The sequence below is a fragment of the Chelonia mydas genome, chromosome 2, assembly GCF_015237465.2.
Source record: "Chelonia mydas isolate rCheMyd1 chromosome 2, rCheMyd1.pri.v2, whole genome shotgun sequence".
In the NCBI taxonomy this organism is placed as follows: domain Eukaryota; kingdom Metazoa; phylum Chordata; order Testudines; family Cheloniidae; genus Chelonia; species Chelonia mydas.
In genome coordinates this window covers 210,005,444-210,032,415 of record NC_057850.1, presented here as the reverse complement: position 1 = coordinate 210,032,415, position 26,972 = coordinate 210,005,444, and the positions used below count along the sequence as shown (strand labels likewise).

The following is a 26,972-nucleotide window of genomic DNA, read 5'->3' as shown; positions in this document are numbered from 1 at the left end:
ATTTCCTGTGTTTTTGGGAGGCAGCTTACTCTTTCCCTTGTGCGTGGTCAGCTCTGCTGACTGGTGCGGGGGGGGGGGGGGGGGGGTGTCTCTCTCTCACACACATCTCTGCTCTGCTCCCTCCCCACTTGCCCAAGGTAGGTACAATGGGAAAGTCGCCACTGAAACTGTTAAGCGGGTGATGTGGAGAAGGAAAGGAAGCCCTTCCCCCACATCAATATTCCTGTGCTAGAGACAGGAACCATCTAGCCAGCAGTATTGCCCATCTATAAAACAATCTTTCGCAAGACTCCAGGAGGCTGGGGCGTTAAGAAACAAAATCACTGAACGTTACAAAACCTGGCTGGGATGAAATCATGAGAGTTGGCGATGCTGTAAAGGCCAGCAGCGGCGCCCGCACAGCTCCAGGAGAAGTCGGGGTCCAAGGGGCTCAGGCGGGGGCGCTGAAGAAAAGAGGCCCCGTTGAGCGGTGTAGCTGTGGGCCCCGCTGAGGGAAGGGCTGCGCCGTGCCTGTGCTCTGGCAAAGCCCAGCCCGCTGCTGGCTCCCGGGGGAACAAGTCAGACCATCGTCAGCGGACTCGACGGCTGACTCCCGGGGCTCTCCAGCCCGGCGGGCGCTGCTCCCCGCGGGTCACGGCGCCCAGCAGCACCCGGAGAAGGGGGATTTCTAGCGGGGCTTCCGCTAGAGCAAACCTGCGAACTGCTCGAGGCGGACAGGGATTGCAACGCGGACCTTCGTACCGCAGCAGAGCGGCCCCGGCTTGAGGCCCCCGCCAGGCCGGAGGGGCGGCTGAGAGGTTCCCCCCCGGGGCGCTCGCCGCTGGGCCTCAGCCCCGCCCCTACGGACCGTCGGCCCTTAGCCAGGTGCCCCTGCCCCCTCCTTGCCGCGCCTGCGTGCTGCGCTCGCGGAGGAAGGATCCGGGCTCCCGAGCTCGGCGTCGCTGTTTCGCCCACCGCCGGGAGCCGGGCCCTGCCGCGCACGCAGCCCAGTTGCCTCGAGCGAGCCGCCGAGCCCGGCCGCGGAGGTGAGAGGGCGCCGAGCTGGGGCGGCGGCCGTCGGTGCTGCCGAGGGGGCGCCGGGCATCCCGGCGGGCGGGGGGGCCTAGCGGGGCGGAGCGGCCGGGCCGTGTCATGCTGTTGTGGCCTGGGCGGTGGGAGCGGGGCCTGGTGGGCCGGGGTCACTGAGTGCTGCTGGCCGGGGCGGGGGGCGCTGCTGGGGTTGTGCGCCGAGGTGGGATCTGCGGCCCAGGAGCGGTGGGGGGAGGGGCGGTTGTGTGCCGAGGGGGATGTGTGATCTAATATCAGTATTTCCTTGGGGGGGGGTAGGAGTTGTATGATGAGGTAGGATGGGTGGCGCAGGACCGGTGTGTCGGGGTGTGTGTGCTGAGGTGGGACCTGCGGCCTAGGAGCGGTGTTATGGGGGGGGCCGACTTGTGTGCTGAGGTGGGATGGTTAGCTAAGGCGTGGTGTTGTCATGCTGTGGTTTTGATGTGTGTGTTTTGTGGGGAGGTTTCCACTAGCTGGTTATTTAGGTCTCTGGTGAAACTAAACCTTCTGCTTCCAGTTGTGACTGATGGGGGTTGTGGGATTCAAATGTAAACACACTATAGGCCCTGTCTGCGCTGAGAGCTATCTCTCTCTGTTTTGTCCACACAGCACATAAGTTTCAAGGTCCCAAGTTTCAAGTGTTTTCTTGCAACACTTTTTGCTGTGTACTTAGTGGATAGCTGAAGGCGGGGATTTGACAAGGAGTTTGTTAAAGCTTGTATATTGCACGTCATTAGACGTGCCTACCCAGGCTGAACAGACTTGTGAATACCAAGTCATGTCTCTTTTCCTCTTCTACCTTTTATATCTTGGGAGAGTTTGTAATAGTAATTAGTAATCCTCAGCTGATAGAGCAGGCAACTGCAATAAAATCGCTTTTAAAACTGGGTGTATTATCATTTTGTTTGCTTTTTTTAGAGTGGCAATTTAATTTTGTGTATAGTAGAGTGAAATAAGAACTCCACCTTTAATCTGTCTTTTAAAAGAAAAGTTGCATCCATTTAGGCCATGTCTATATGTACAGTGGTGCTGCTGGTAAAGACTTTAAAAAAATGCCTCCATGAGCATCATAAGCTGTGTTGGCGGGAGAAACTCTTCCACCGACATAGTGCTGTGCGTATGAACCCATATGTCAGTGTAACTTATGTCACTCAGCAAGTGGTTTATTCATGCCCCTGAGTGACACAAGTTATGCTGATATAGGCTGTAGTGTGGTACTAAGAAGTATTATGTCTAAGGAGTTGACTACAAATTGGAAGCCAGGAATTCATGTGTTTAATCTTGGTTCTGACACTGATTTGTTGTGTAGTTTTGAGATCAGGCAGCTCCCCTAATTGCTTTTTTTCTGTATTCTCATCTACAAAATGTTAAGGTTTTTTAAATCCCATTGTATTGAGGTATTCAGAATTGATGTTTATAGATTTGAGGTGTAAATATTTAAGTTATAGATGGAATGGTAGTTTTCAGTTACAGTTGGCATTTGAATCTTCTAGCAGTGTAGCTGGATGAGTTAGTTGCAGTTGTAGAATAACAGTTGCAGGGATTGAATCCATGACCTCTGGATCTAAAAGTATGGTCCCCTGGGTATGTCTACCTAGAGACTGTGCCTTTCAGCATAGGTAGAGAGACTCACACTTGCTCTGACTGAGCTAGCATTAAAAATAAGTGTGGACCTTGTGACGCAGGTCTGAGCGCAGGTGACTGGCCCCATCCACTGCACATGGTGCAATGTCCATGCTGCTATTTTTAGTACAGTACCTCCAGCAGTGCTAGTGTGAGCCTGTCTACCTGCTCTGAGTGGGGGCATGTTTCCAGCTGCAGTGTAGGCAATAACCTCTATTGCCTGAGGTAAGGAACTCAGCCTCCAAGGCTCTGGCAGAATCATAAAACTCTCTAAGTGGACTGATGACAACAGAGGGGCAGAGCCATCTTGTGTAATCAGTGAATAATTTAGTGAATTAGAAACTATTTCTGTGTTTGCTGACAAATTCAAATTATTGTAAATTTGTTATTTAAATGGTTTGTGTGAACATATTTCAGTCTATAAATTGTTCACAAACTACTTGCTGCAGCTTGTGCTGTGGATGCTTTCTGTTTACAATATGCTTTGTGTTTTTAGTCATTTGAGTTGTGTGGTATTTCAGCTCCATTATTGGATCATGCCCAGATCCTCAAAGCACATTCAAAATGGTTGAAAGAATACCCATATGAGTAGGTTTCGTTATCACGAATTTTCTTGTGACTAAAACTAGGCGTGTATGAATACTTGCTAAAACCATGGGTCATGAATATTGACACACATTCATGATTTTTAATTCAGACAAATGTCTGTGTACACCCAACTGTAATGATGTAGTAATGCTGCTGGGACCATCAGTAAGATATCAGTGTAAGTAACGTATGACCTTTTTCTATCCTTTCCAGTAGGTTTTACCACCTATTGAAATAATATGAAAAGTCCATACAAAAGGAACGCATGCAAGTTCTCAAAATACTACTTATTCTATATGGGACACCTTATTGTACAACTGCAGGAATGGAGTTCTTTTATATTTTAGATTTTTTTTTTTCTCTAGTACCATAGTGGAAATTAATGGCATGATCCTGCAGTTCCTACTAAAGCAAAATTCCCTTTCAGTTCAATGGGAGCTTTATCTAAATAATTTGTGCAGGATCAAGCTATACATTAGTAAGTGAGTTTTTCAAACTCTGTAAAAGACTGTAAGCTAAGTCATGGTAGTTGATGTGCTACCTTGCATTAAAGATTGATAGTGGTCAGGGTGGATTTGATTTAAATCACTAGTCAGGAAGACTCGATTTAATCATGGTTTTCTACATAAAAGTGCATTTTTGTTAATTGTTATAACCTTAATACATATTCTTCACAACTCCGATAGATGTAGGTTTCATTTTTAGAAGGTACACACTATACATTTTTAAACAGTGATTTATTTTGAGAACTTTTCACATTAGTTTTACAGGTATATCAGAAAATGAAATGGTTGGTTGGTTATTTCATTCACCAAAGGTAATTGAAGCAGATATTTATGAAGTCATTGGGAGGTGAACTATCTCCAATTCAACAGGTTAATCATTAATATTTGGAGGATTTTCTTGCCATGCTGTATTAGGAGGAGAACATCACTGGACAGACATTTAAATTGTTTTATATAACTAAAACAACAACGTTGCGTATTCCGGATTTTTGAAACTTTGCACTTTTAGAGAGAGGTAAGGGATTGACTCTGTGTATGCAAATGTGCAGAGGGACAATAGAGTTGAGGTCTGGTATTTCTCCCTCTAAATATTTATTTATTTAAAACATTTTTTCTGTTAACAAGCATGTTACCTCTGGGGAGACAAATCCTCAGTTTGAGAACTGCAAAACTAAGCATCTCTGATGGTATCTTCTAGACTGAGCACTGAGTCCCATTGATTAGATAGAAAGATTAACCTAAATAATCTATACATAAACTTGTGGAACCCCATAAGATTGGGTCCCTAATGCATGAACTATTGGAACTCATTTACAAAACTTTTCTTAAACATTACATGAATATATTGTCTCATACTATAGAATTAGGATTTATAATCCCTCTTCCATGATGAGATATCTTTGAGCTATACTGTATCTTAATTAAAAACAATTTTTAGATAGTTTTTTCCTTCAAAAAGCTTTTTATCAAAAAAATCCGATTTAAATTAAAAAAAATCTGATTTTTTTTTTTTAAACATTGATTTTTATCCACACTGATAGTGGTAGATTATATAATCTTACTACTAGAAAGGTACAGACACTTGCAAATTATTTCACCTTGGAGTCATTTTTCTGCAGTCATAATGCTCCTACTGTTTAGCCTGGAGCATAGCCATACACCCACTATTTAGAGAAGGGGTGGGCAAACTACGGCCCGGGGACTGCATCCGGCCCTTCAGATGTTTTAATCTAGCCCTCGAGCTCCAGCCAGAGAGCAGGGTCTGGGGTTTGCCCCCCTCCACGCAGCGGCATTTCCCTCTCCCCCTGTCCCCCGGCTCCTATGATTAGGGGCAGCCAGGGGGCTCCACATGCTGCCTCTGCCCCAAGCGCCACCCCCACATCTCCCATTGGCCAGCAGTCATGGCCAATGGGAGCTGCAGGGGCGGCACCTGTGGACAGGGCAGCACACAGAGCCGCCTGGCCATGCTTCCGCGTAGGAGCCGGAGTGAGGACATGCCGCTGCTTCCGGGAGGTGCTTGAAGTAAGCATCACCCGGAGCTTGCACCCCTGACCCCCTTCAGCTCCCCAACCCTCTGCCCCAGCCCTGATCCCGCTCCTGCACCCTGAACTCCTCATTTCTGGCCTTACCTCAGAGCCCACACCCCAGCTGGAGCCCTCACCCCCTCCCACACCCCAGCCCCCAATTTTGTGAGCATTCATGGCCTGCCATACAATTTCCATACCCAGATGTGGCCCTTGGGCCAAAAAGTTTGCCCACCCCTGATTTTAGGTAACTTTTAGGTATTTATGTAGTACTTTATTATTCAGCAATGCTCAACAGGAAGCTCTTCTCCCCTTTGTCATGATTTCTGTCTCTGCCATTGTTTTCTCATCATTCCTTGCCTATATTCTTCTCTTCTGTCTCCTGGGTTATTCCCCTTTACATTTCTTTCCCTGCAGCAGCTCCTAAATCCCACCTTCCTTGGGGCTTGGCTTCACTTCCTTCCTCGTTCTTTTTGCTAAAATGATCAGCACTGAAATAATTAATGTTGTTGCTGAAATGTTATAATTGAATTTTAGAGTTGATGTCCAGTTAGGATAATAGGGTCTAGGAGCTTTCACACTTCTCAGTCGTTGTTACAGGCTATTTGCAGACTCAGGCAGATATGACTGCAACAGTTACGCTCAGTTATATTTGGAAACTTTTCCTTTTAGTGGTCCTAGTTGCAAATATTACTTTAAAAAAAAAAAGTTGCCATTTTGGACGATCTGAATGTTGTGTGCCATATAAATACAATTGTAGGGCTGGATGGATCCTGCAAGTTATATGTTTGACTTCTCTGCTGTAGAGCTTCAAAGTGACCTCTGTTAATTGTCAGCTGTTTAATTTCGGATTTCATCTTGTTTTATTCTGACTTCATTTTATTATGAATTCCAAATGAATTGGGTTCTTTTAATTCCTAAGCAATTCAGTATTAATAGTGCCTCTTAGGTTTAGCATAAGACAGTAAACCATTTTTGATTGTTTTTCCTAAAACATACTTCTAACTTTCTCTACCATTAGACATGGGGAAATCCTTTTCTCACCTGCCTTTACATACGTGTAAGGAAGATGGCTATGATGGAGGTACAGCATCTGAAAACATGAGGAATGGATTAGTTCATTCTGAATCCCATAGTGAAGATGGAAGAAATGGGGATGTGTCACAGTTCCCATATGTGGAATTTACAGGAAGAGACAGTGTCACTTGTCCCACTTGCCAGGGAACAGGGAGAATTCCACGTGGTAGGTGTTATAGATAAAATTAAGCATATTTCCTTGTAAATGAAACTAATACCCTGCATCCAATAGCTACAATTCTGTAATTGAAATTTGTTTTTCCTCTTCTATTTCTGCACCACTTTTAAAGTGCTAAGTATTCTCTATCTAAAGCTGTCACAAACTAGTTTTAAGCTGTATCCTTTATTATTCTGCACCACCAAGACAGTCAGATTGAGTGCGATGAATCAACATTTTATAAATTACCTTTTTAATATTTGTATCAGAGAAAATCAGTGCAAGACTTTAACCTTGATTTGCTTGTGCTTATGGGCTCTTAACTTCCTTGTATCTAGGTGTTTTATCCCTTAACTATATTGAAATGACTAGGCAGAGTTATACAGAGAGACATTGTATGAGGTCTCTCACTGGAATATATACTGTGATAATCAGAGCCTGCACCCTTAAGAATATTATTTTAATAATGTTCTCACTAACCTTTATTTTTAAAACGTGTGAGTCAATTCAGAATTTTAACTGTCCATCAAGTATACGGTCTTCTGATTGTTTTTTCTGTTAAATGTTTTCAGCATACATTTCTGTTTTAACAAAAATGATCAGACTAGTTTTGTAAAGTAACAATTTTGATGATTGATGTGTAAGCTTGTACTTCATCATACATATTGGTCCCAAACATTTAACAATTCTAACTTTGCAGTTTTATACAATAACTTTTTGTCAACAGTTATATCAAAGCTCTTTATAACTGGTAAATAGTGTGTGGTTCCCATTTTATAGATGGAGAAATTTAGGCAAGGGTAGGTATAATATGGTCTTTAGACTATGGTAAGGAACTAGGGTACAGAGAGTCTGGCGTCATTCTTGCTTAGACAATCTGTACCTTAAATTATTACACCTCTTAAAATGACCTACGAATACTTGTGAAAAATGGCCTTTACGGAAACTACATTAGCAGATAGAGCGTTTTCCTTTTAGATGTCTTTTGCATCTTGTGTTAAAAGCTTTACTTCTTTCTCTTTTAAAAAGCAGCCTTTTGTGCCTTTAAGAAGGCTGTTGGACCTCTTTAAATAGTACCATCAATAATTCTCAACATACATTGTATTCTGTTTTTTAAAATCATAATTGAGGGATTCTGCTCTCTGTTATGCTTTTGTGTATTGTGCATACCACAAGAAGAGGTTTTTTTGAAAGCCATGCATTTTGCATGCATTGAATAGTAAACATCAGTTGTGGCTTGGGAAAATCTGTTTAAATAGGTTGTCTGTGTTTCTGGACATAGAATGATTTTCTCTTGTGACTGCATTGTTGGATGCCCCTTGTTACTTCTACTTCCCTTAAAAGAGGATGCCCTTGTCTGTGCGTGCTGGAGCTCCTGACAGTTTTGCTGCAAAGGTCCTCAAAGGTATATTTGATCAGGAGAATGAAATAGTTAATGGGACTCCATCATATGGTGGTGTTATCCTTTCTACCTGACATTCCTTGGAGAATTTCTTGCTAGCTAGTAAATAATGTGAGAATATGGGCAAAGACCAATACCTAGTGCTATTGAAATTCAGCATTCTGGTTTAAAAAAATATTCATGCACCTTCAAGTACCCTGGTGTACACTGCTTTGAAAATATAAACACTTTTAAAGTGCTAAATATTCTCTATCTAAAGCTGTCACAAACTAGTTTTAAGCTGTATCCTTTATTATGGTGTATTTTACAGATATCGTTTGGAAATGTTCAGCCTCAGTCCTCAAACCGATTCTAGTTAGCCTGGTCAAATGATTAGTAGATGCCCCTGGCAAAGCAAAATCCATCTCTTCAGTAGAAGACTGTTTTGATGACACTAGAGTTCTTACTGTGTCGTTAGGTAACAGGAGGTACAATCCTAGTGAAGACCAGAAAGTTGTAGTTTTACATGTTCCTTTTAGGATTTACCCTGACCTTCTAATATGTGTGAAAATTATAACTTGTCGTCACTAGCATATTACCATGTGTTAGCTCATCTTTTTTTTCCTATAGAAGACACAGCCTTAGGTGTACTAGCCCCATTTTGATCAAATTCTATTTTTGCAAAGTATAATCTTCCTAAAATTACTCTTGCATCTTTAATTTGGCAAATTATTCTTCATTTCCCCTCATAAAAATGTTACTCCTGAGGGAATTCAGCACCACTGTGCACGCGCAGAATTCATGTGTCCCACAGAACTTTTTTTTCCACAGAAAATACATTCTGCCCCAGAGGTACTGCAGTTCTGCCTTTCGCCCACCAGAGGACACTGTGGCGCCAGAACAGCCAGCAGCATGAACACAGCCTACTGTTCTGGCACCACAACAGCCGCTGGTGGGCAAAAGGCAGAACTGCAGCACTTCTGGATCATGTAATGTAATTTGGGGGTGGGAGGGGGGAGGAGAAATTCTGTGAGTGTTCAGTGGGGCAGAATTCCCCCAGGAGTAGACGTTCATCACAGAACCCTGCCTGCGGAGCCAAGTTAGGACAGACAGAGTGGGACACATGGGGCTGCTGGGGCGGGTCACAGACTGTTGTTCAGAATGGCTTGGGGGGAGGGGGGGGAGAGACTGGGGCTTGGGCTCAGAGCTAGTGGGGTGACAATGTTGAGCCGGGGCTGAATGTGAATGGAGGTGCAAGGCCACATGGGGACTGGAGAGGGGAGGCTGCAGGGATATATGGGGATGGTGGAGGAGACTGCAGAAACCCATGGGGGTGGGGGATGTGGGGGCGGAGCAGATATGTGTGACTGAATGGGAGAGACTTGGGGTCAGCCATGGTCTGCATGGGGGAGGCTCCCCAACTCCCTAACAGTTTCCCCCACCCCCCCCCAAAAAAACCCTGTTCCATACTTCTCCCACCCACACCCAACAACCCTCCAGGTTCACTCCAGGCTCCTTCCTCCTCCCTCAGCTTCTCCATTACCCCTGACTCCCCCAAGCCTTTGTAGTGCTTCTGACGGGTGCAAGAAATACAGTTCCGTATTGTAATTTAAATGAATTACTCAAAATTCTGTATTAATATGCCTAGTAAGGAAACTATTTGTCAAAAAAAAATTACCAAAGTCTTTTTTTTGGTTTGTATTGATATACTTGCTGACAGATATTTAGAAATAAATTACCATAATAATTGAAATTGGCATGATTATATTTTGTCAAAACACCACAATATGCAGAATTTTGAGAATTTTAAAATACTGTTCACAGAATTCTTAATTTTTTGGTGCAGAATTCCCCCAGGAGTAAAATGTTGTTTTGGCATAGAACGGCTGCCACATTCTACTCCAGAGAGAGCTGTATTTCAGTATTGGTTAGAAGTCCTTGTGCAAGTACAGTCTGTAAAGCATTTCAGAATCTTCGGGGAGGAAAGGCTCCAAAACCATTGGAAAAAAAATGATTTTTAAAAAATAGCAACAAATTTGAAGACAATGTAATTTCCAACTAATATCAGTATCAGTGTAGTGGCTTACATAAACCTAAAAGATTTAATATCATTAGGCATCACATCTGGCCTAAGTCCTTCTGTTTTTGTAGTTTTACAACCATATATTTTTCTCTCCTATTGCCATGTGAAAGACCCGTACAAAGGGCTGTCAAATATTTCAAGTAAACAAATTAAATAGAAATGTTTTTAATCATCCTGTTATGGTAATACTAGGTGTTATGTTAATAGGTAACACTTAAGTTGAGGATGTTTCTAATATATAATGTTTGTTTAGTAAATCAAAATAGAAAACTGTTAAACATACCCTTATTCAATTTTTGCATTAGGGTGACTTATTAAACCATTTATTTGGTTTGCATGTCTCATACTAAACATTAAAATGTGAACTAATTAATGAAAGTCTGCAATAAAATATTTTCATTAGAATTGGCTAATAGAGTGAACTGGTATTTTAAAATTCAGTGTGCTATAAAATGAGATTTCAATATAGGTAACAAAATTTTGAATATAGGAGACTATATTTCACAATTGGAATTACGAGCACAACGTACTTTTATTCATGCTTTTGTTAAACTGTAGCAATCATATGGAATTTGTTTCTTGTCTTTTGGCAAAATCCAGCTGTTCAACACAGCGCAGAGTAAAAATAAAAGTAGCACTACAATACTTTTTTTCACAAAGTTTGAAGACTATATTTAAACAATCACATGACTATTTTTAGTATTTTTTTCAGTTTCTCTCAAACAAGAACAAATATTCCAGAATTTTTCTCAAACCTTTTACCATGTTTCTAGCTCTTCACGCAAAGATTTTTGTGCTCTGAGGAAACTTTGTGTGGCTTTGTTTTTGTTGTTTACCCAGTCATGAGTCTATAACTGAAAACTGTGCAGAGAAGAGGCTGTGGGTTCTTAAGAAAAATGTAGAGGTCTGTTGGTGTGGACAGGAAACCAGTGTGCTTCAACTTATTTTAACCTCCCCTTGCAATACCTTATCGCAAAAGCTATGCTTGAGCTGAATGGTGCCATTAATATTTAGATATCTGTGATTAGGCTCCACACTTTAACCAACTATTGTCACATGCTGTGTTGCTACATCTGCCTTATCTCCTCTCCTGCTGCTTGTACAACTTTCACATTAAATAACCTGCATACTTTCAACTTCTCTTCTATGCAAGTCCTGCTTGTACTTTTAAGTTTTAGGTATTTGTTTCATTTACTGGGACTTGTATTTTTTTTCCCCTAAAAAAAAAATACCATGTGGACAAATTACTAACTCGTAGGTCTTGTGCCTTTAGTAGGAATCGTATGGAAAACTCCTGTAGCTCTTAGACTGTTTAGCCCTCTGAGGGAACTTGTACACTGGGTGCAGGGGAAAGACCCCTGAAGGAGGTAGATCTCAGAACCTGGGTTCCAGCCTGAGAATGTTTTATACTGCTATTTTTAGTCCCATAATGTGAGCCCCGAGTCAAGTGACCTGGCTCTGAGACTTGCTGCTGTGAGTCTCTTTGCAGATGTATCCTCCCACCTCGCAGGGTCCTTGAGCCCAGGCTCCTGCCCAGCCCCACACATCTACACTGCAGCTAAATAGTCCTTTAGCCAGAGCCCTGCGAGCCTGAGTCAATTAGCACAGGTCATCCATGAATGTCTAGTTGCATTGCAGACATGCTAGAGTACCTCTGGGCTCAGACCCCCAATGATAATCCTGTATATCCTCTTCAGACAAACAATCATAAGTGATCTTCATCTCCCTCACCATTTTTTTTCTGTCTGTCATATAAGCTACACATTGGAGTTTTTTTCCTCCGAAGTGTTGATATAAGTGCAGGTGTGATAATAGTTCACTGAACTTTCATAGATGTTCAGCTCACTGCCCCAGGAATAATTTGTTGATACTTGGTAGAGAGTGTGTTGGTAAACTTTCAGCTGTTTGCAACTGAAGATATTGTGAGCAAAATTCTTGGTCCTGACATTAAAGGTTTGACCCAAATAACACTAGTTCCTGTCCTTGCAAGCTTGGTTTTGGTATTAGTCATTCTTTTTCTTTTGCTGCCATGCTGTTCAGATTGTTAATTCTCACTCATTGATGATTATTCACTTCCTATCCATCATAGGTGTGCATAGTGAATTACAAACTGGTCTTTGCTCCAAGGTGCTTACAATATTAAACATTTTTATTGTTGAATCATAAGAAGGGAACAGAGGTCAGAAATGAATGGAATAGTTTGTTAACTCTTTGGCACAGGGGCCGTGTATTCCCATGTGTTCATACAGCATCTAGCGTAATGGGCCCCTAGTTCTGTTTGGTGCTTTTGGTGACTAATGCAATACAAATAATTGTCTTCCAGAGAAACCAGTATTTCATTTCACTGCCCTGTCAAAAAATTGCTTCTTAACTTTTCTTCTGAGATAAAAGCACATGTCCCTTAATACACCCACAGATTGTTCTATTACGGGAAATTAAAAGGATTTTTGTGTAGTCTATGAAGAGATGTTCCATACCTAAGGACACTTTCCAAAATGTTGTTTTAATTACTGTCTTTTTTTTTTTTTTTTATTAAAAACAAAAATCCATCGTGCCATTAAATTCTGCTGGAAAATGCTGTTTGCACTGTTTTTGTTTAGAGATAACTAAGTCCACCTAAAGATATTTCTGAAAATTGTTCTTGTATATTTGTAGGGCAGGAAAACCAGCTTGTGGCTCTGATTCCATACAGTGATCAGAGGCTGAGGCCAAGAAGAACGTAAGTTACAGTAAGAATATGAATGTATGAAATGATGATCTTTTCTTTTGCTGATAAATTGCATCACATTTAGCATCAGAATATAGATTTTTTTTTTTTTTTTTTTTTTTAAACTAACTCTCAAAACATTAACAACAGAGCTGCAGGGTAGCACAAAAACCTGTTTTTTAACAAGGTATTTTGTAGCACAGTGCATAATGCAGTACAATATCTTTTGGGCTATAGTTATATTGAATTATTAACATTTTAGAAGACTGTGGCTGTATATTGCTTGAGAATCCAGTAGCCTTTACTGTAGACCGGGGTGGGCAAACTTTTTTTTTTTTTTTTTTTGGCATGAGGGCCACATTGGGCTTCTAAAATTGTATGGCGGGCCGGGTAGGGAAGGCTGTGCCTCCCCAAACAGCCTGGCCCCCGCCCCCCTGATTTCCCCCCTCAGAACCACCAACCCATCCAAGACCCCCCAGCTCCTTGTCCCCTGACCACCCTCTCCTGGGAACTCCTGCCCCTAACTGCCCCCCTGGGACCCCATCCCCTATCCAACCCCTCTTGCTCCCTGTCCCCTGACTGCCCCGACCCCTATCCACCCACTCCCCCTGGGACTCCCACGCCTATCTAGCCCCTCTCCACGTTCCCGGTCTGCCGACTGTGGGCGCCCCCCGCCCCCGGAACCTCTGCCCCATCCAACTGTCCCCCGGGACTCCCTGCCCCTTATCCAACCCCCTCGCTCCCCGCCCCCTTACCATGCTGCTCAGAGCAGCAGGACTGGCAGCTGCACCTCCTGGCTGGAGCCAGCCACACTGCCGCGCTGCCCAGCAGGAGTTCGCAGCCCCACCGCCCAGAGCGCTGATGGCACGGTGAGCTGAATGAGGCTGCGGGGGAGGGGCTGGGCGCTAGCCTCCCTAGCTGGGAGCTCAAGGGCCAGGCAGGACTGTCCCGCGAGCCGTAGTTTGCCCACCTCTGCTCTAGACAAAGGGCAAAGTAGCTTTTAACCTGAAGGCAAAAGGCCAAATTCGTTGCCGCCATAAGGAGACACTACTTCACTGTCACATCTAACTCAGCAGTGAATTTGGCCCACTGTTGTCAAATAAGTCAATTGCTGTTATATATTTCTTTGGATAGTTTCTTGGTCATCCAGTGTCAAGGATCAGTAAACTCATCATTCTGGTCTAGCCTTTTTTGTTGCCGCGTTCTCTGTATTAAATTTATTAGATCTGCCCATGTGTTAAACCAGTTGAACCTTAGTGATTTATGATGTATTTTATGATAGTGACCAAAATGTGTTGGATTTTTCTGTAATAGACTTTTATTTTCATGTCTAGCAGACATTAGAAATCCTACAATACTTAATTTGACAACAGTGTAATGTTAGCAATAATAACAATTATTAACAAGCACATGGAAATATTAGTGAATAGAGAGAGTTTTATAATTCTTTTAGGTTTGTCATCTCTCTGCTAAACCAGCCCCAAGTTCTGATTTCCAACACTAATGTGTTTTACTGAAGCTATAGCTTTTTTTAAAATGTACTCATTTATTTGCTAGTATACCTCATTTTATAATACTGAAATATGGCGAGATGTGAAAATTGTCACATTCTACAACTTTAATTGTGAGGACTTGAAGATTATACTGTGAGGTTAAGAATCATCTAGATATGGTACAATGGTAGGTCAGTTCTGAAGAATTGTTTGTTTGTTGTCCAAAACTTGGAACAAATTTGCAGTTTTATAAAGCCGTATTACAAGGCTTTATTTCGTAGGCCTTGCTTTTTTTCCCAAGAAACCAAAAGTCACAGTTCTTAGTTAAACAGACATTTAAGCAAACTAGTAGCATTACTATTTAGCTTTAGTATAAAATATTATTTCCTGTAAGATAAGGTGCCTTGAAAGGCATATGGGAGCCTCATTCTCATATATGACAATATTTCAGAATTTGATTTCCTTGCTATCTCAGTTCTGAGGGTTCTATTTCAAATTAAGAGTATTTTTTGATTGAGGTCTTTTTCTTAAATTGGGCTCCAGAATAAGGTTAAAAATTTTAGACCAGAGCATCCATATCTGTTGAAGTTTGAGTCACTAATTACATCGATTACTTCCATAATTGAACTCTACTTGAAAGCAAAATTAACCTATACGCCAAGATTTATCTTAAATATAATATGCAGTTTAATTGCTCTCAGTTTAAATGGAATTTAAGGAGTTAGAGTGAAAGATTGAGACAGACTGGATTAAATATCTTGATTTTACAGAGGAATGCTTATATACTTAAAAAGAATAAATATATTTATTATATAATAAACTATAGGAAAGGAGCGGTTTGAATTTTATAACAAATCACTTTTGTTGGTAATATCACTAGATTAACAGGTTTTTTTTGTTTTTTTTGTTTTTCCAGAAAACTTTATGTGACTGCTTCTGTAATTGTATGCTTACTCCTTTCTGGGCTGGCTGTATTCTTCTTATTTCCTCGTTCCATCGATGTCGAATACATTGGAGTGAAGTCCGTATATGTCAGTTATGAAACAAGTAGGCGCATAATATATCTAAATATTACGGTAAGACAATCTGAACATTGTGGTAAAGTGAACAGTAAACTTGTGTAAATAGTTTCCCCCTAAAACACAATGTATGGATCCAGTCAAAAATGCTTTATTATATAGAATTTTACTAGGCACATAATGTGTATCATTTATTTGTAAGCATTATGACAGTGTTTACCCCAACGGGCATTTTATGTGGATTATAAAGATAGTGACAACTGTTCAGGTGGTCAAATTCTCTCTCCAATTTGCATACTTATGGGCTGCTACCCTCAGTTTACTGTGAGACTTTCATCTGGTCTGGATCTTTGGGGAACAGTAGAGGTCTTACAGCAGGACTTAAAGGTAGAAACTGGGATTTTTCCTGATCTGCTTTGGGAGGGTGTGCCAGGATTCTAGGTCTACTATTAAGAAAGATATGCCTTCCTTAAGTCTATACCTGTACTTCACTAAAAATAGAATACAAGGTGATTGCAACTGTTGAGGTGGATACCTCTTAAAATGTGGCCACCTAAAATGTAAGTATCGTAAGTGTTTAGAACCAGCATGCTGAATTGGATAGAGTAGTGAACAGGGATGTCTCTAAATAATTTGGTGCAGAGGTGGCAGCATGCTGGAAGGAGGCTAAGAAAAGGGGCTACTCTGTGGATACAATAGCTAAATGCTCCCCATGTAGTGTATGCATTACAGATCCATGTTCTCCTGTGAACTGGGAAAGTAGATTCAGTTTTCCTTTCTCTCACAAATCTTCATGGAGTTGGAATCTTTGCTGAAAACCCAGTTGTTCATTTTATGTGAACAGAAGTGAATTTCCTGTTACAGCCTGCATAAATTAATGAGCTGACAGATATTGCAAGGAAGAAAATTGGGTATACTTCTACCACGCTCACATTCTTGCCATTTAAGACCTTGTTTATCCTATAAGAAATGAGATTTAGTAAAAATATTAGTTAACATTTGTGAAAACACCACTGTCTGCCTTCACCAGATGCTACCTAGTGTTTTAAAACATGTTTTAACATGTTGGTTCTCAGTACAAATTTTTTGGTGGACTCGGAGTGTGGCCACCAACTTTGGCTGGTGGCCGCTCTCATATTTTTTTCCCCTAAAGTACTTGATTAGCTTTAGGAAAAACAAATAAATATGCACATATACATGTCCAAATCCTTTTAATTTATTTAAAAGTATCACTTTTCACAGCAGCCTTACTCAGCCCAGGCAAGTCTGGGGACAAATTAAACCTGGGTTGGGGTGATGGGATGGGTGAGTGGCTGGGGGAGGCAGGCAGGGGCTGGAGCCTGAAGCCCTGTGGCCGGCTCCCGAAGCCCCACGGCCAGGGGACAGAGCCCGAGGTTGGAGCCTGAAGCAATGCTGCTGGAGCAACAGGCCTGCTGCTGCCCCGTCACAGCAGGGCTGAAGCCCAAAGTCTAGCCCCATCACACCTGGGAAAGTGAGGAACTCACCAATTGCCTGCTCCTCCTCCAGTGTTGTGCCCCAGGTGTCTCCAGAGGGGGGCAAGGCCCAACTCCTGCTGGCAGCCCCAGTAACAACAGTGCAGTCCATCCAGGAGCAACAGGGAAGGGCCGCTATTTTGCCACTTCCTCTCGCTCCCACCCCTCCATCACAGCTGAGGAGGTTGTGGCCGCAAGAGAAAAGCCCCTGATGGCTGCATTTGAGAAATACTGTAACTGTTTAGATAATATGTTTAGAAAAGTATGCAGAGTTAGATAGATAAAGCAAAAGATAATTTATACAACTATTTCACTTTGATATGAGACACTTTAATGTCTTCTACTCAACAGTTTTCAAAACGGTTCTTTTTCAAGAAACTCATGATGGGCAATTCTAAAGTTCTCTTTTTATTTTTTTATTTTTTTTTGGCAGAACACCCTAAATATAACAAACAACAATTATTATTCTGTTGAAGTGGCAAACGTTACAGCCCAAGTTCAATTTTCAAAAACGGTTATTGGGAAGGCCCGGCTAAACAATATCACCAACATTGGTCCACTGGATATGAAGCAGGTAAATGTGGATATGTTTTTGAAATGAGCCATATTTGATCTTGTGTTTTCTGATCATTTCATTGAATTAGTGTTGGGGTTTTTTTCCAGATTGATTATATGGTGCCCACAGTCATACAGGATGAAATGAGCTACATGTTGTAAGTGTTTGACTTTTAAAATACATGTGTGTATACAACATTGTACTAATGATGCTATATATGGTGCCCACTAAAAACTAACATTTACCACATTGCTGTACTTGTGCTATATTTGGATTAGGAATTACTAAATATACAGTAGTAAAGCAAATACTGCTTTTTTATGAATGGTAGACAGGAACATGGGCATTGCTGTGGTCAATCAGACCACTGGTTCATCTACTTTAGTTTCCTGTCTCTAGCATTAGCCAGCACCCAGTGCTTCAGAGAAGGGTGCCAGAATTCTTGTAATGGACTAATTTACAATAATCTGCTCCAAGAAAGTTTTTTTTGCTAACTAACTGGCTGGCTGGGAGTTGATTTGTGATGCAAACATGAGGGATTATATCCCTTATATTTATCCTCTTTGGACTATGGATGTCACTACAGATGTACAATGGTGTAATTCCTGTGGTTGCAATTGAGGAGACAATTTATAAGCATTTGTTCATTTATAACTTCAAAAAAGAAATGTATTTGGGTTGAAATTTCAGCTGAATTTTGTAGTTTGGTAAAACTTAACTCTGCCATTTTTGTTACCATAATATGAAGAATCTTTTGTCCATGAACGTCCTTCAGTTGAGCTTTTTGTATTTAGTTCAAACATAGTCAAAAAAAGTTACAGTTTGATACAACTGTAGACACCAGTTGCAGGGTCTAAGCCATAGTACTCCATGAGAACTAGTGTCTTGGTATGTTTGGAGAAAATTTAAAAAAAATATTGCTAATAAACATTAGAATAAATATGAAATACGAACTTAGCTTACAAATGCTTAAACACTTGTATTTTCTGCACTTTTTAAAAGAATACATACAAGTCTAATGATTCAGATACATAACTTAGCTCGGAATCTTACTGCCATAATTATTTTTCATGTTCCTTAATGTCCAAATTTAAAATGGGTGGGCACAAAGAGTTAATCAAAAAAGCCTGCCAACCTTGTTGACTCTTTCCCTTGCAACTTTGCACCAGGAGTCCGGCAGAAATCTTAGGCTAGCTACACTACAGAGCTTACAGTGGTACAGCTGCATCGCTGCTAGTGGAGATACTCTAAGCTGATGGGAGAGAGCTCTCCCTTTGACTTAAGGCCTGGCTACACTGGAAACTTCAAAGCGCTGTGGTGGGAGCGCTCCCGTGGCAGCGCTTTGAAGTGCGAGTGTGGTCGTGCGCGAGCGCTGGGAGAGAGGTCTCCCAGTGCTCCTGGTAGTCCACCTCCATGAGGGGATTAGCTCCGAGCACTGGGAGCCCGGCTCCCAGCACTTGGAGCCCATCTACACTAGGGCTTTAAAGCACTCAGATTTGCTGCGCTCAGTGGGGTGATTTTTTCACACCCCTGAGCCAGCAAGTTAGAGTGCTATAAAATGTAAGTGTAGACAAGCCCTTAGTTACTCTAGCCCCCACAAGCAGTGGTAGCTATATTGGCAGGAGAAGCCCTCCCGCCGACATAGCTCTGTCCACACCAGAGCTTAGGTCGGTGTAACTTGTGTAGCTCAGGCGAGCAGTTTATTCACACCCCTAAGTGACATAACTTATACTGATTTAAGCTGTAGGTGAACGTAGCCTTAGTGATGTGTTGAGGCTTTTCTGTTGTGCTTTCTTTGCCCATATCTTGAGATTTAAATTGAACTATTGGTTACAGAGCCCGGCTTTCCCCTGCTTGAAATTTAAATTTAAATTGCAAGCCTATGACTAAACATTTGTTGTTAAAATACAGTCTTTCCCTTTCCCCACTTTAAAAAGCAGTTAACGGGGGAAAAAAAAATCTACAATTATATAGAATGACTTTTTGCATGTAAACTTAAAAAGGGATTTGTGTGTAGAGAAGATGCCAATATGCTCTATTTGTAGCAACTTTTTACTAAAAAATATTTTATAGTTAATTTACATTAATAGCAGCTCTTCATACTTAGTGCTTCTTTAAAGACCAAGGAGCACATAAATATCCTCTCTATTAGAATTTTAGTTCTGTATTTTAGCTTGTTAAATCTTATCACTTGATTAGTCTAATTCTGGTTTTGTTATTTCAGTGATTACTGTACCTTGTCATCTATTAAAGTGCATAACATAGTAGTCATGATGCAGTAAGTATGGATCACTTGTATTTGTGCATAAAAGTAATTAGTGAAGCCATTCAGTGTATTTGAAAAAAATTTCATCTACAATGTTCTTAAATATGGGTGGAAATATATTCTATATAAAATGAATAAACATTTTAATTTATAATGTGTTAAAAATTACTAAATGGGTCATCGTTCCTTTGCATGATTCAGCTTTTAAGAAATTATTTGCTGTTTAAATATGATCTTGCCTTAACATGGAGCCTGGAAGTGTGATGAAACTTGCACAGCCAATGCCAGTGCTCTCTCTGCTCTGTGACCGGAGACCTTTTGTCTCCAGGACCATTGGTCTGATAAGTTATATTTGCTAAATTAGTTTTTAAGAAAGCCTTTAAAATGAGTTGTGCTCACTTGCAGGCAGGGTTATAGTATTTTTTTTTTTTTATAATTTAAAAATTACAAAAGTCTCACTGGGTTTTATAGTTTAAACCTGAAACTGTCCCTTACCCATCTCTTCTCCACCTGTATACATTGTCTCTGTTTCAAGCTTGCTGCCAGTTTCTTGTGTTGGTGTGAAGACTAGAGGTGTTGAATATTTGGATGGTTTGGATGTAAATATTTACCTTTCCTTTGCACCCAGATAATAAAAAAATAGATCAAAGTTTGGGCTTTTACACTTTGTCTTAATAACATTGAATACAGTCCATCATGACTATTTTTAAAACACAAAGCTCAACAGGTTTCAGAGTAACAGCCGTGTTAGTCTGTATTCGTAAAAAGAAAAGGAGTACTTGTGGCACCTTAGAGACTAACCAGTTTATTTGAGCATGAGCTTTCGTGAGCTACAGCTCACTTCATCGGATGCAGTGTGTTTTATGGATCAGATCTTCAGCTAGGGTAAATTGATACCACTTCATTGGTTTCACCATCCTCTCCAAGTATAGTGTAGTCACATATAATAGTAGCTCTGTGCATGTAGTACAATATTAACTTTTAATTAAAATTTAGCTAGCCACTAATGTGAAATAAAAATTACTTATTTATATAAAATGTTTTAAATTTTTTTTGAAGAAAATGTATATCTGATTTAAAATACTGATCATCTCACAAATTCCTTTTCTGTAGCCTTTACAAACCAAACGTCTCTTCTCTTTTTGTCTGTATTTAAGAGTGACAGTAACGACCTCTTACTTTGGCCACTCTGAACAAATATCCCAGGAGAGATACCAGTATGTAGACTGTGGTGGAAACACGACTTATCAAATGGGCCAGTCAGAATATCTAAACGTACTTCGACCTCCACAGTAAAAGTGGCGGAGTGGATGATGCAGGAAGAAAAAGATGGCTGTTGTTGCTGCCAGACTTCGTCTTAGTAGAAACGTTAATCAGGTTTGCTACTATTTAAAAGGGTGTGTGTGTGTGTGTGTAAAGCTTAGCAACCCTGAAGGGTCTGTTCGCTTACAATACGATCTGCGGGAGGAGGAAAAGTGCAAAATGTATATAGCCACAATTGTTGAACAGTGTATTTCCCCTTCTGTTTACTTTTATGATATGTAGATATTTCTGTCGGATTGTTTCATTACAAAAAATGCATCTTAAATTTTCAGACAGAGAGCTTGGATTATTGCCTACAGCACAATGTGGCTACAAGATTTTTAAAGTAAATGTGCATATATTTAGCTGTATAGATGAAGCAATGTCACTAAGGAACATTTGTGAGAGAGGAATAAATGTATAAGCTAAAAGTTATTTACTGAGAACTGAAATTATAACACAGTAGTACAGATCAAGGCTTCTATTTAAGTCACCGGTTTCCTTTAGAGTGTCTGGATATGTCTTGTATATGTGGTAACTTGAGAATGCATTAGTAAACTTACGACACTACAGCTTTCTTTGTATAGAAATTCTGTTTTAGATATGCTTCCGTTACAGGTTAACTGCTTGATTTCCCCCCCCCCCCACCCCCCCCCTTAAGCACAAACAAAACTGTTATTGACTTGAATGAAAGTTTTTGTTTTCCTTGAATGTGGAATTTTGGATCTGGTGTTAAGTTGGCTACTGTTCATTTGTTTTTGTTTCTACCTCCTCTCTGCCTGTGTCCCAGGATCGGAAGTTATGGAAAATGTTCATTACATTCATATTTTTAAAAATGAATCATGCATATGACACAAATTCATGACTGCTTTGCAAAATTCATCACTTAGTTAAAGAATGTTGAAGTCTCTATTGGATAATGAAAAATATAAAATGCATAAAGTTACCATTCCCCCCCTTTTTTTTGTAGTAGTAGTAGTTTGGAGTACAAGTGTATCACTTTCAAGTTTTACACGGAATCACTTAAACAGTGTACATAGGAAATCTAGATATGGCTTTTTGGCAGCTAAGTGTAAACTGAAAATATAATCATAATCACTTTGAAATATAAAGAATGTGTACCTAAACTACTTGTCAGTGTTAACATCTCTCTCGACTGAATAAGCAGTAGTTGCCCAAATCCTCTTGAGCTGTCACACTTCACATTATGAGATTGGAGAGTGACTTTTTTATTTATTTATTTATTTTAAAGTGCAAGTACCTATGCAAACACTAAACTACAAGAACTCAGATCAGATGTGGCTACTTTCTGATAACAAACCAAAATAATCTGAGTAAATGTTTTCACTGAAAGCCAGGTATAATTGGCCGCAGAACTGTGTGCTTGTGCATTTCACCTTGTGAGGAGCATAATTTCATTTATGTTTAATCTTAACATTTCTTTGATTTTTGGAGACTACCTTTAATGTCTTTAAAATACTTTTTTGTTCTTTTACTTCAATCCAAATAATGTCTTCAGTTTAGTTAAAAGAATCCTGATTTAGTTAGTTCTAAATTGGATAATTACAGGTTAATGTATACTGTGCTATTGAGTGGTTAGATTGTTAAATTAAAATGAACAGTATTTTTAAATAACAGGTACTGCCGCTTTAATGCTTCCATATCTTTCTAACATAGGATATTAGAAATACGAATCCAGTTCATTGGCAGTAGTGTTATATTCTAAAGGTAACTTTTCAGTTAAGAAATAGTCTGAAAGTTTAAAAATGTAATTTTGTTTTTTGTTTTCTCCTTCACATTTTTTGTTATACGGAGCTAAACTTCACAATTTAATTTTAAAAAAAAAAAAAGAAAAAGTTACTCTGCTATAAGTGACAGTCCTGCTAAGGGTTCTGCATGGGTGCGAAGGTGTGCCTGCCTATATCTCTTTGCGTTATTGGACTCTAAATCATCACAATTCTGTAAATAGTGCTGGTCAGTTCACACTGAACCAGAAGACACACTGCTGGCATTTCAACACCAAGTTACTTTTTGCCGCCTTAAAAATATTTTTGGTTGTGGGTTGTAAACTCGAAAAATGGTGTAAAATCCGAATCAAAAAAGTTTTACTGCACTTAATATAACCTAGTGCTCTTATATACATAAACATTTAGTTGCAAATGCCCAGTCTTTGACCATGGCTGGCAGTAACAAAGCATGCCTGGGGTGGGGGTTGGTGATTGGTGATACTAAGATGGCTGTGTGCGGAGCTTGTACCAGTATTTGTGTGGAGCAGCTAACTGCTGACAGTTAAAAAGGGCTGATTTCTCAGCCAGTGACTGGGATATAGAGAGGCTCTGGCCAGGCCCCTGTGCCAGCAGCAGAGAGTAGTGTGTGGTAAGAGTTGCCACCTCTAGAGCACTTTGCCACTGCAGGATCTCCCTAAATCATGGTGTATTTCTTTCTGGATCTGGCCATGCCAGATTTAAGGCTACAACCTGCCAATGATACAGTGCAAAACATTCCGTGAGCAAAACTGTGGGTTCAGAAATAGATTGAAACCTTATGCAATTTTACTTCTACATAAGCTTCTTGGTATTGGCTATTTTGAGAAAATGATCCATTAATAAAATGTCTTTCTGTGAACAGTGCTGTCAGTGGTAATACATCTGTGTAAAAGCTAGTTACTTTCCTTAGGCTAGTCCAGCTAAGAAACTTTTGGTTCAAGATGACAAAAATGTAGAGTTCTTAATATTTAACTGCTAAGGGCTTGATTCTGAAAAGGGATCTACCTGAGTGTATGATAGGGGCTAATGAGCGAGTTCTTATGCAGAATCAGGGCCTGAAATAGTACAAGAAATGTAGGTTGGAAAGCATTCTCTTTTCATAGAAGCACCCAAAGCTACTAATTAGGTCCATAGTGAAGCATATCCTTGTATAATTTGGTTCGTAAAATGCTGATTTATTTGGCCACAAAGTCTCTGAGGAGATGATATGCAATTTAAATTAAGGTGCTTATTTTGCATCCGTTGGAATGTGTTAGCTTGGAAATGACTCTGGAACTGCGATGTGGGGTGAAGGGAGAGGCTAATATAAGTGTATACTAGAACAGCTGATACCAGATGTATTTGGTTAAAAATGACCCATACCCTTACTCTTAACTGGATTGATCTCTTCTCCTTTGGGCTCATTTATGTTGTTAAATACATGTAACTTTTTAAAGAGAAATTCAGATTATACTGAAAAACCACTCTTTTAATCCCAACTGTTTGGTTGCACTTGAGGAAACCTAGAAATTAGACCTAATTCTCTTGAGCTGAGGAAGATGAATATCCTAACTGCAACTTGGACTCCACACTCTCCCAAAATGTTTGTGTAATTTTCTTGTAACTTTTATTTGTAACTTGGTGCTATAATGTAAGACATTTTCTTTTTAAAGTTGCACTGTTGTAATGCAAACAATATCTCTGGTATAGTTTGTCACTTGCATTTTCATAGTTTTTATTTTGTAGCAGATCTGTTGCACTCTAAAATAGAAACTCTATTGAAATATGACTGGGATGATGTAAGCTTCCTGGGGCAGTGATCACCTCTTTATTCTGTGATTGTACAGCACCTAGCACAGAGCAGTCCTGGTCAAATACCAGGATCCTGGGCACTATGGTAATACAAATAATAAATTATGTGCAGTTATGACATTAAACAGAAAATGTGCTTTTATAACATAACTGTCAAATATATTCATTGTTTAGAAAACTAAAAGCTTAATTTATGCTGTGGTAAACTGCATGGCATGTTAGGTCAATAAGCTACTAGACACTTTGATCTGTTTCTAACTAGAAAAATTGAACCCTGTTTAATTTAAAATATGCTATCAAAATCTTTAAAAAAAGAAAAGAAAAAAAGTATTCTACGAATACTGGAGATCTGCTGCTTGAATACACAGTAGAGGAATTCCAAAGGCAACTTTTGTTCTGAAAGACAGAGCGCATGATACATTGTTACTCATGAATTGTGGAAGAAAAATGCCTTCCAGATGTTCCACCACATTTGTAACTTGTTTCTTCATCTGGAGACTCTTTGGTAGAAGATTACAATTTTTAAAAATTATGCAATGTGGAGGTCAGTGTGCTTGTAATAATTTGCTATGCAGTATAGTTTGACAGTTTTAATGCACTTCTGATGTGTGTATTACCTTAATATTAACATTGCTCTTATATTTAGCAACTTTATTTTAACACACACACTGATCAACTTTGATACAAACTGTCCTTGAAATTCTCCAAGTGAGTAATCTGCTAAATAGTAGTATAATTCAAAACATTGTTTTCGTTTTTCACTGTACGGTGACTAGAGCAGACTACTTTACCAGCGATGCTTTATATTTTCATCATGGACTTAGTGCTACCAGCTGATTACTGAAATATGTCCTTGGAAAGGGTGAAATGATTGAGATGTTTGGAGGTGGTGTGTTGAGTGTTACAGGCAAAATGTTTTTAGTTGCCGTTGTTAAAAGCTGAAAAATATAACATGAAGTTCTCTTAAATGTGTGTAACAAGTCTATAACCAGAAAACATTTTGTAAGTTTTGTCTGCCAATAACCTGGCACCTGACTCCACAACCCATTTATTATGTGTATATTCCTGTTAACTTCAGTGGGACTAGTTAATGTGCAAGAGTTAATTACATGAGTAAGGTTTTCAGGATCAGGCCCTTGGTTGACACTTGTCATAATTTAAGTAAAAAATAATCCAAAATACTACATGTCTGGCAACACTTTAAGATATATTCCTTTTCTAGAAGGGGAAACCTACCTTCTTTAAACTGTATTAATCAGAAATGTGTTGGGATAATAAGTAACTAATAGACTTTTTATTCAGCATGTTAAAAACATGAATTTAGTGGGTTAAGAGGTCTAAAGGTAATAGTATTCATTATTTAGAATGATTTTTAGGTCAGTCTTGAACTGTCTTGCTCACTGGAATGGTAACAACTAGATGTATTACAAAAACATCATACACTGTTTCATTTGGGAAACCCTTAAACCCTAATTTATTTAATTGATTATACTGACAGGGTAAGAAATAGTAGTTTTTTTTTCTGCTGGCCATGGAATTCTATTCTTGTATGGGCCTGCTTGGGACATTGATGTACTTAGGATTATCAAGAACCCATCATTTTCTGTCAGAAACAGTTCTTAATTGGTAAGAAATGTGGAGAGCAGAGAACAAGCCCCAGTGTGTGGGATCTGTGAATACCAGAAAGTATTCCCTAGACTGGAGTAAAATGCTGAGTCACTGCTTTAGGTATTGGTAGTGCACCAGTAACTATACTGCCATTTGTTATGGTTGATGATGGGGAACAAGTCTACAGTTTTGGTGTAGTTGTCTATTGGACATTAAAGATTTTACATTATATATTAATTAAGCCACTTAATTACTGAGTCCTTTAATTTTGTTTTAATAAGTAATTTTCCACCAATTTAACCACTATTAGTGTTCATTGTACAGAAAATGCATATTGCTAAATATATGTATAGAGATGCTAATAGGTGATAACTATTTTTGTAATATAGAAGCTGTAACTGTTGCTTTTGTAATTGTGTGGCAAATATAATCTGTTTGCATTCAGTTTATCAAGCATGGTAAATCTTTCTTATGTCAGTGTATTTGGACATGCGTCAGTTGTCTTAAAATGTTAGTAAACGGAGGGGAATATTAAGTTATATCACTATTTGTGTTTAAAGTTCTGAAAGGGACTTCTTAATGGGAATTTTAAAAGGAATTGTGCACTTGTGGAAAGAATGCTATTAAAAGTTAATTTTTGAAAGTAAACTTGGATCCTGTAGCTTTTTAATAACTAACTTCAATCCAATGTTTTCTAATAAAATTGATTTTCTCATGTCTTGAGTTTTCATTCATTAATGGATTAAGTTTCATAGTGTTGTTGTATGTACATCTGAGGTTCTCTAGCAGCAAGCCTGTATGAGCCTGAGGATCTACTTTTTTACCTGTTAGTTTATTTTAAAAGAAACATAATTGCTAAATTGGATTACTTTAAAGCTAAACAGTACACATTGTCCATTATGCTTTAGTTTGCCAAGTTGATAGGGGAAAATTCTATAACACCAGTGTATGAACAATAACTTAAAGGAAACGAAAAATAAAACTTA

General features: G+C 39.6%; 1 protein-coding gene across 4 annotated transcripts; it reads left to right on the top strand.

Moving 5' to 3' along the window:
• On the top strand, nt 1–26,634 carry TMEM106B (transmembrane protein 106B). Of its 4 annotated transcripts, XM_037890598.1 has the most exons (9): nt 895–1,025; nt 3,368–3,436; nt 6,309–6,530; nt 12,641–12,704; nt 15,102–15,261; nt 17,131–17,271; nt 17,361–17,410; nt 19,478–19,531; nt 20,677–26,634. In XM_037890598.1, the coding sequence occupies exons 2-9, from the start codon at nt 3,406–3,408 to the stop codon at nt 20,813–20,815; spliced, it is 861 nt and encodes a 286-aa protein (XP_037746526.1). In that variant the 5' UTR covers nt 895–1,025; nt 3,368–3,405; the 3' UTR covers nt 20,816–26,634. The 4 variants fall into 4 exon arrangements, with proteins under 4 accessions (XP_007053274.1, XP_037746527.1, XP_037746526.1 ...); XM_007053212.4 differs by lacking the exons at nt 895–1,025; nt 3,368–3,436 and adding an exon at nt 1–137; XM_037890599.2 differs by lacking the exon at nt 3,368–3,436 and having other exon boundaries at nt 893–1,025.
• Nucleotides 26,635–26,972: the final 338 nt, after the last annotated feature.

Bases quoted from the DNA above. Each gene is read 5' to 3' on its own strand.
- TMEM106B (XM_037890598.1), top strand. From the start codon at position 3,406: ATGCTGCTGGGACCATCAGTAAGATATCAGT. The intron at 6,531-12,640 runs GTAGGTGTTATA...GTATATTTGTAG, and splicing joins AACAGGGAGAATTCCACGTG to GGCAGGAAAACCAGCTTGTG. The intron at 19,532-20,676 runs GTAAGTATGGAT...TCTGTATTTAAG, and splicing joins AACATAGTAGTCATGATGCA to AGTGACAGTAACGACCTCTT.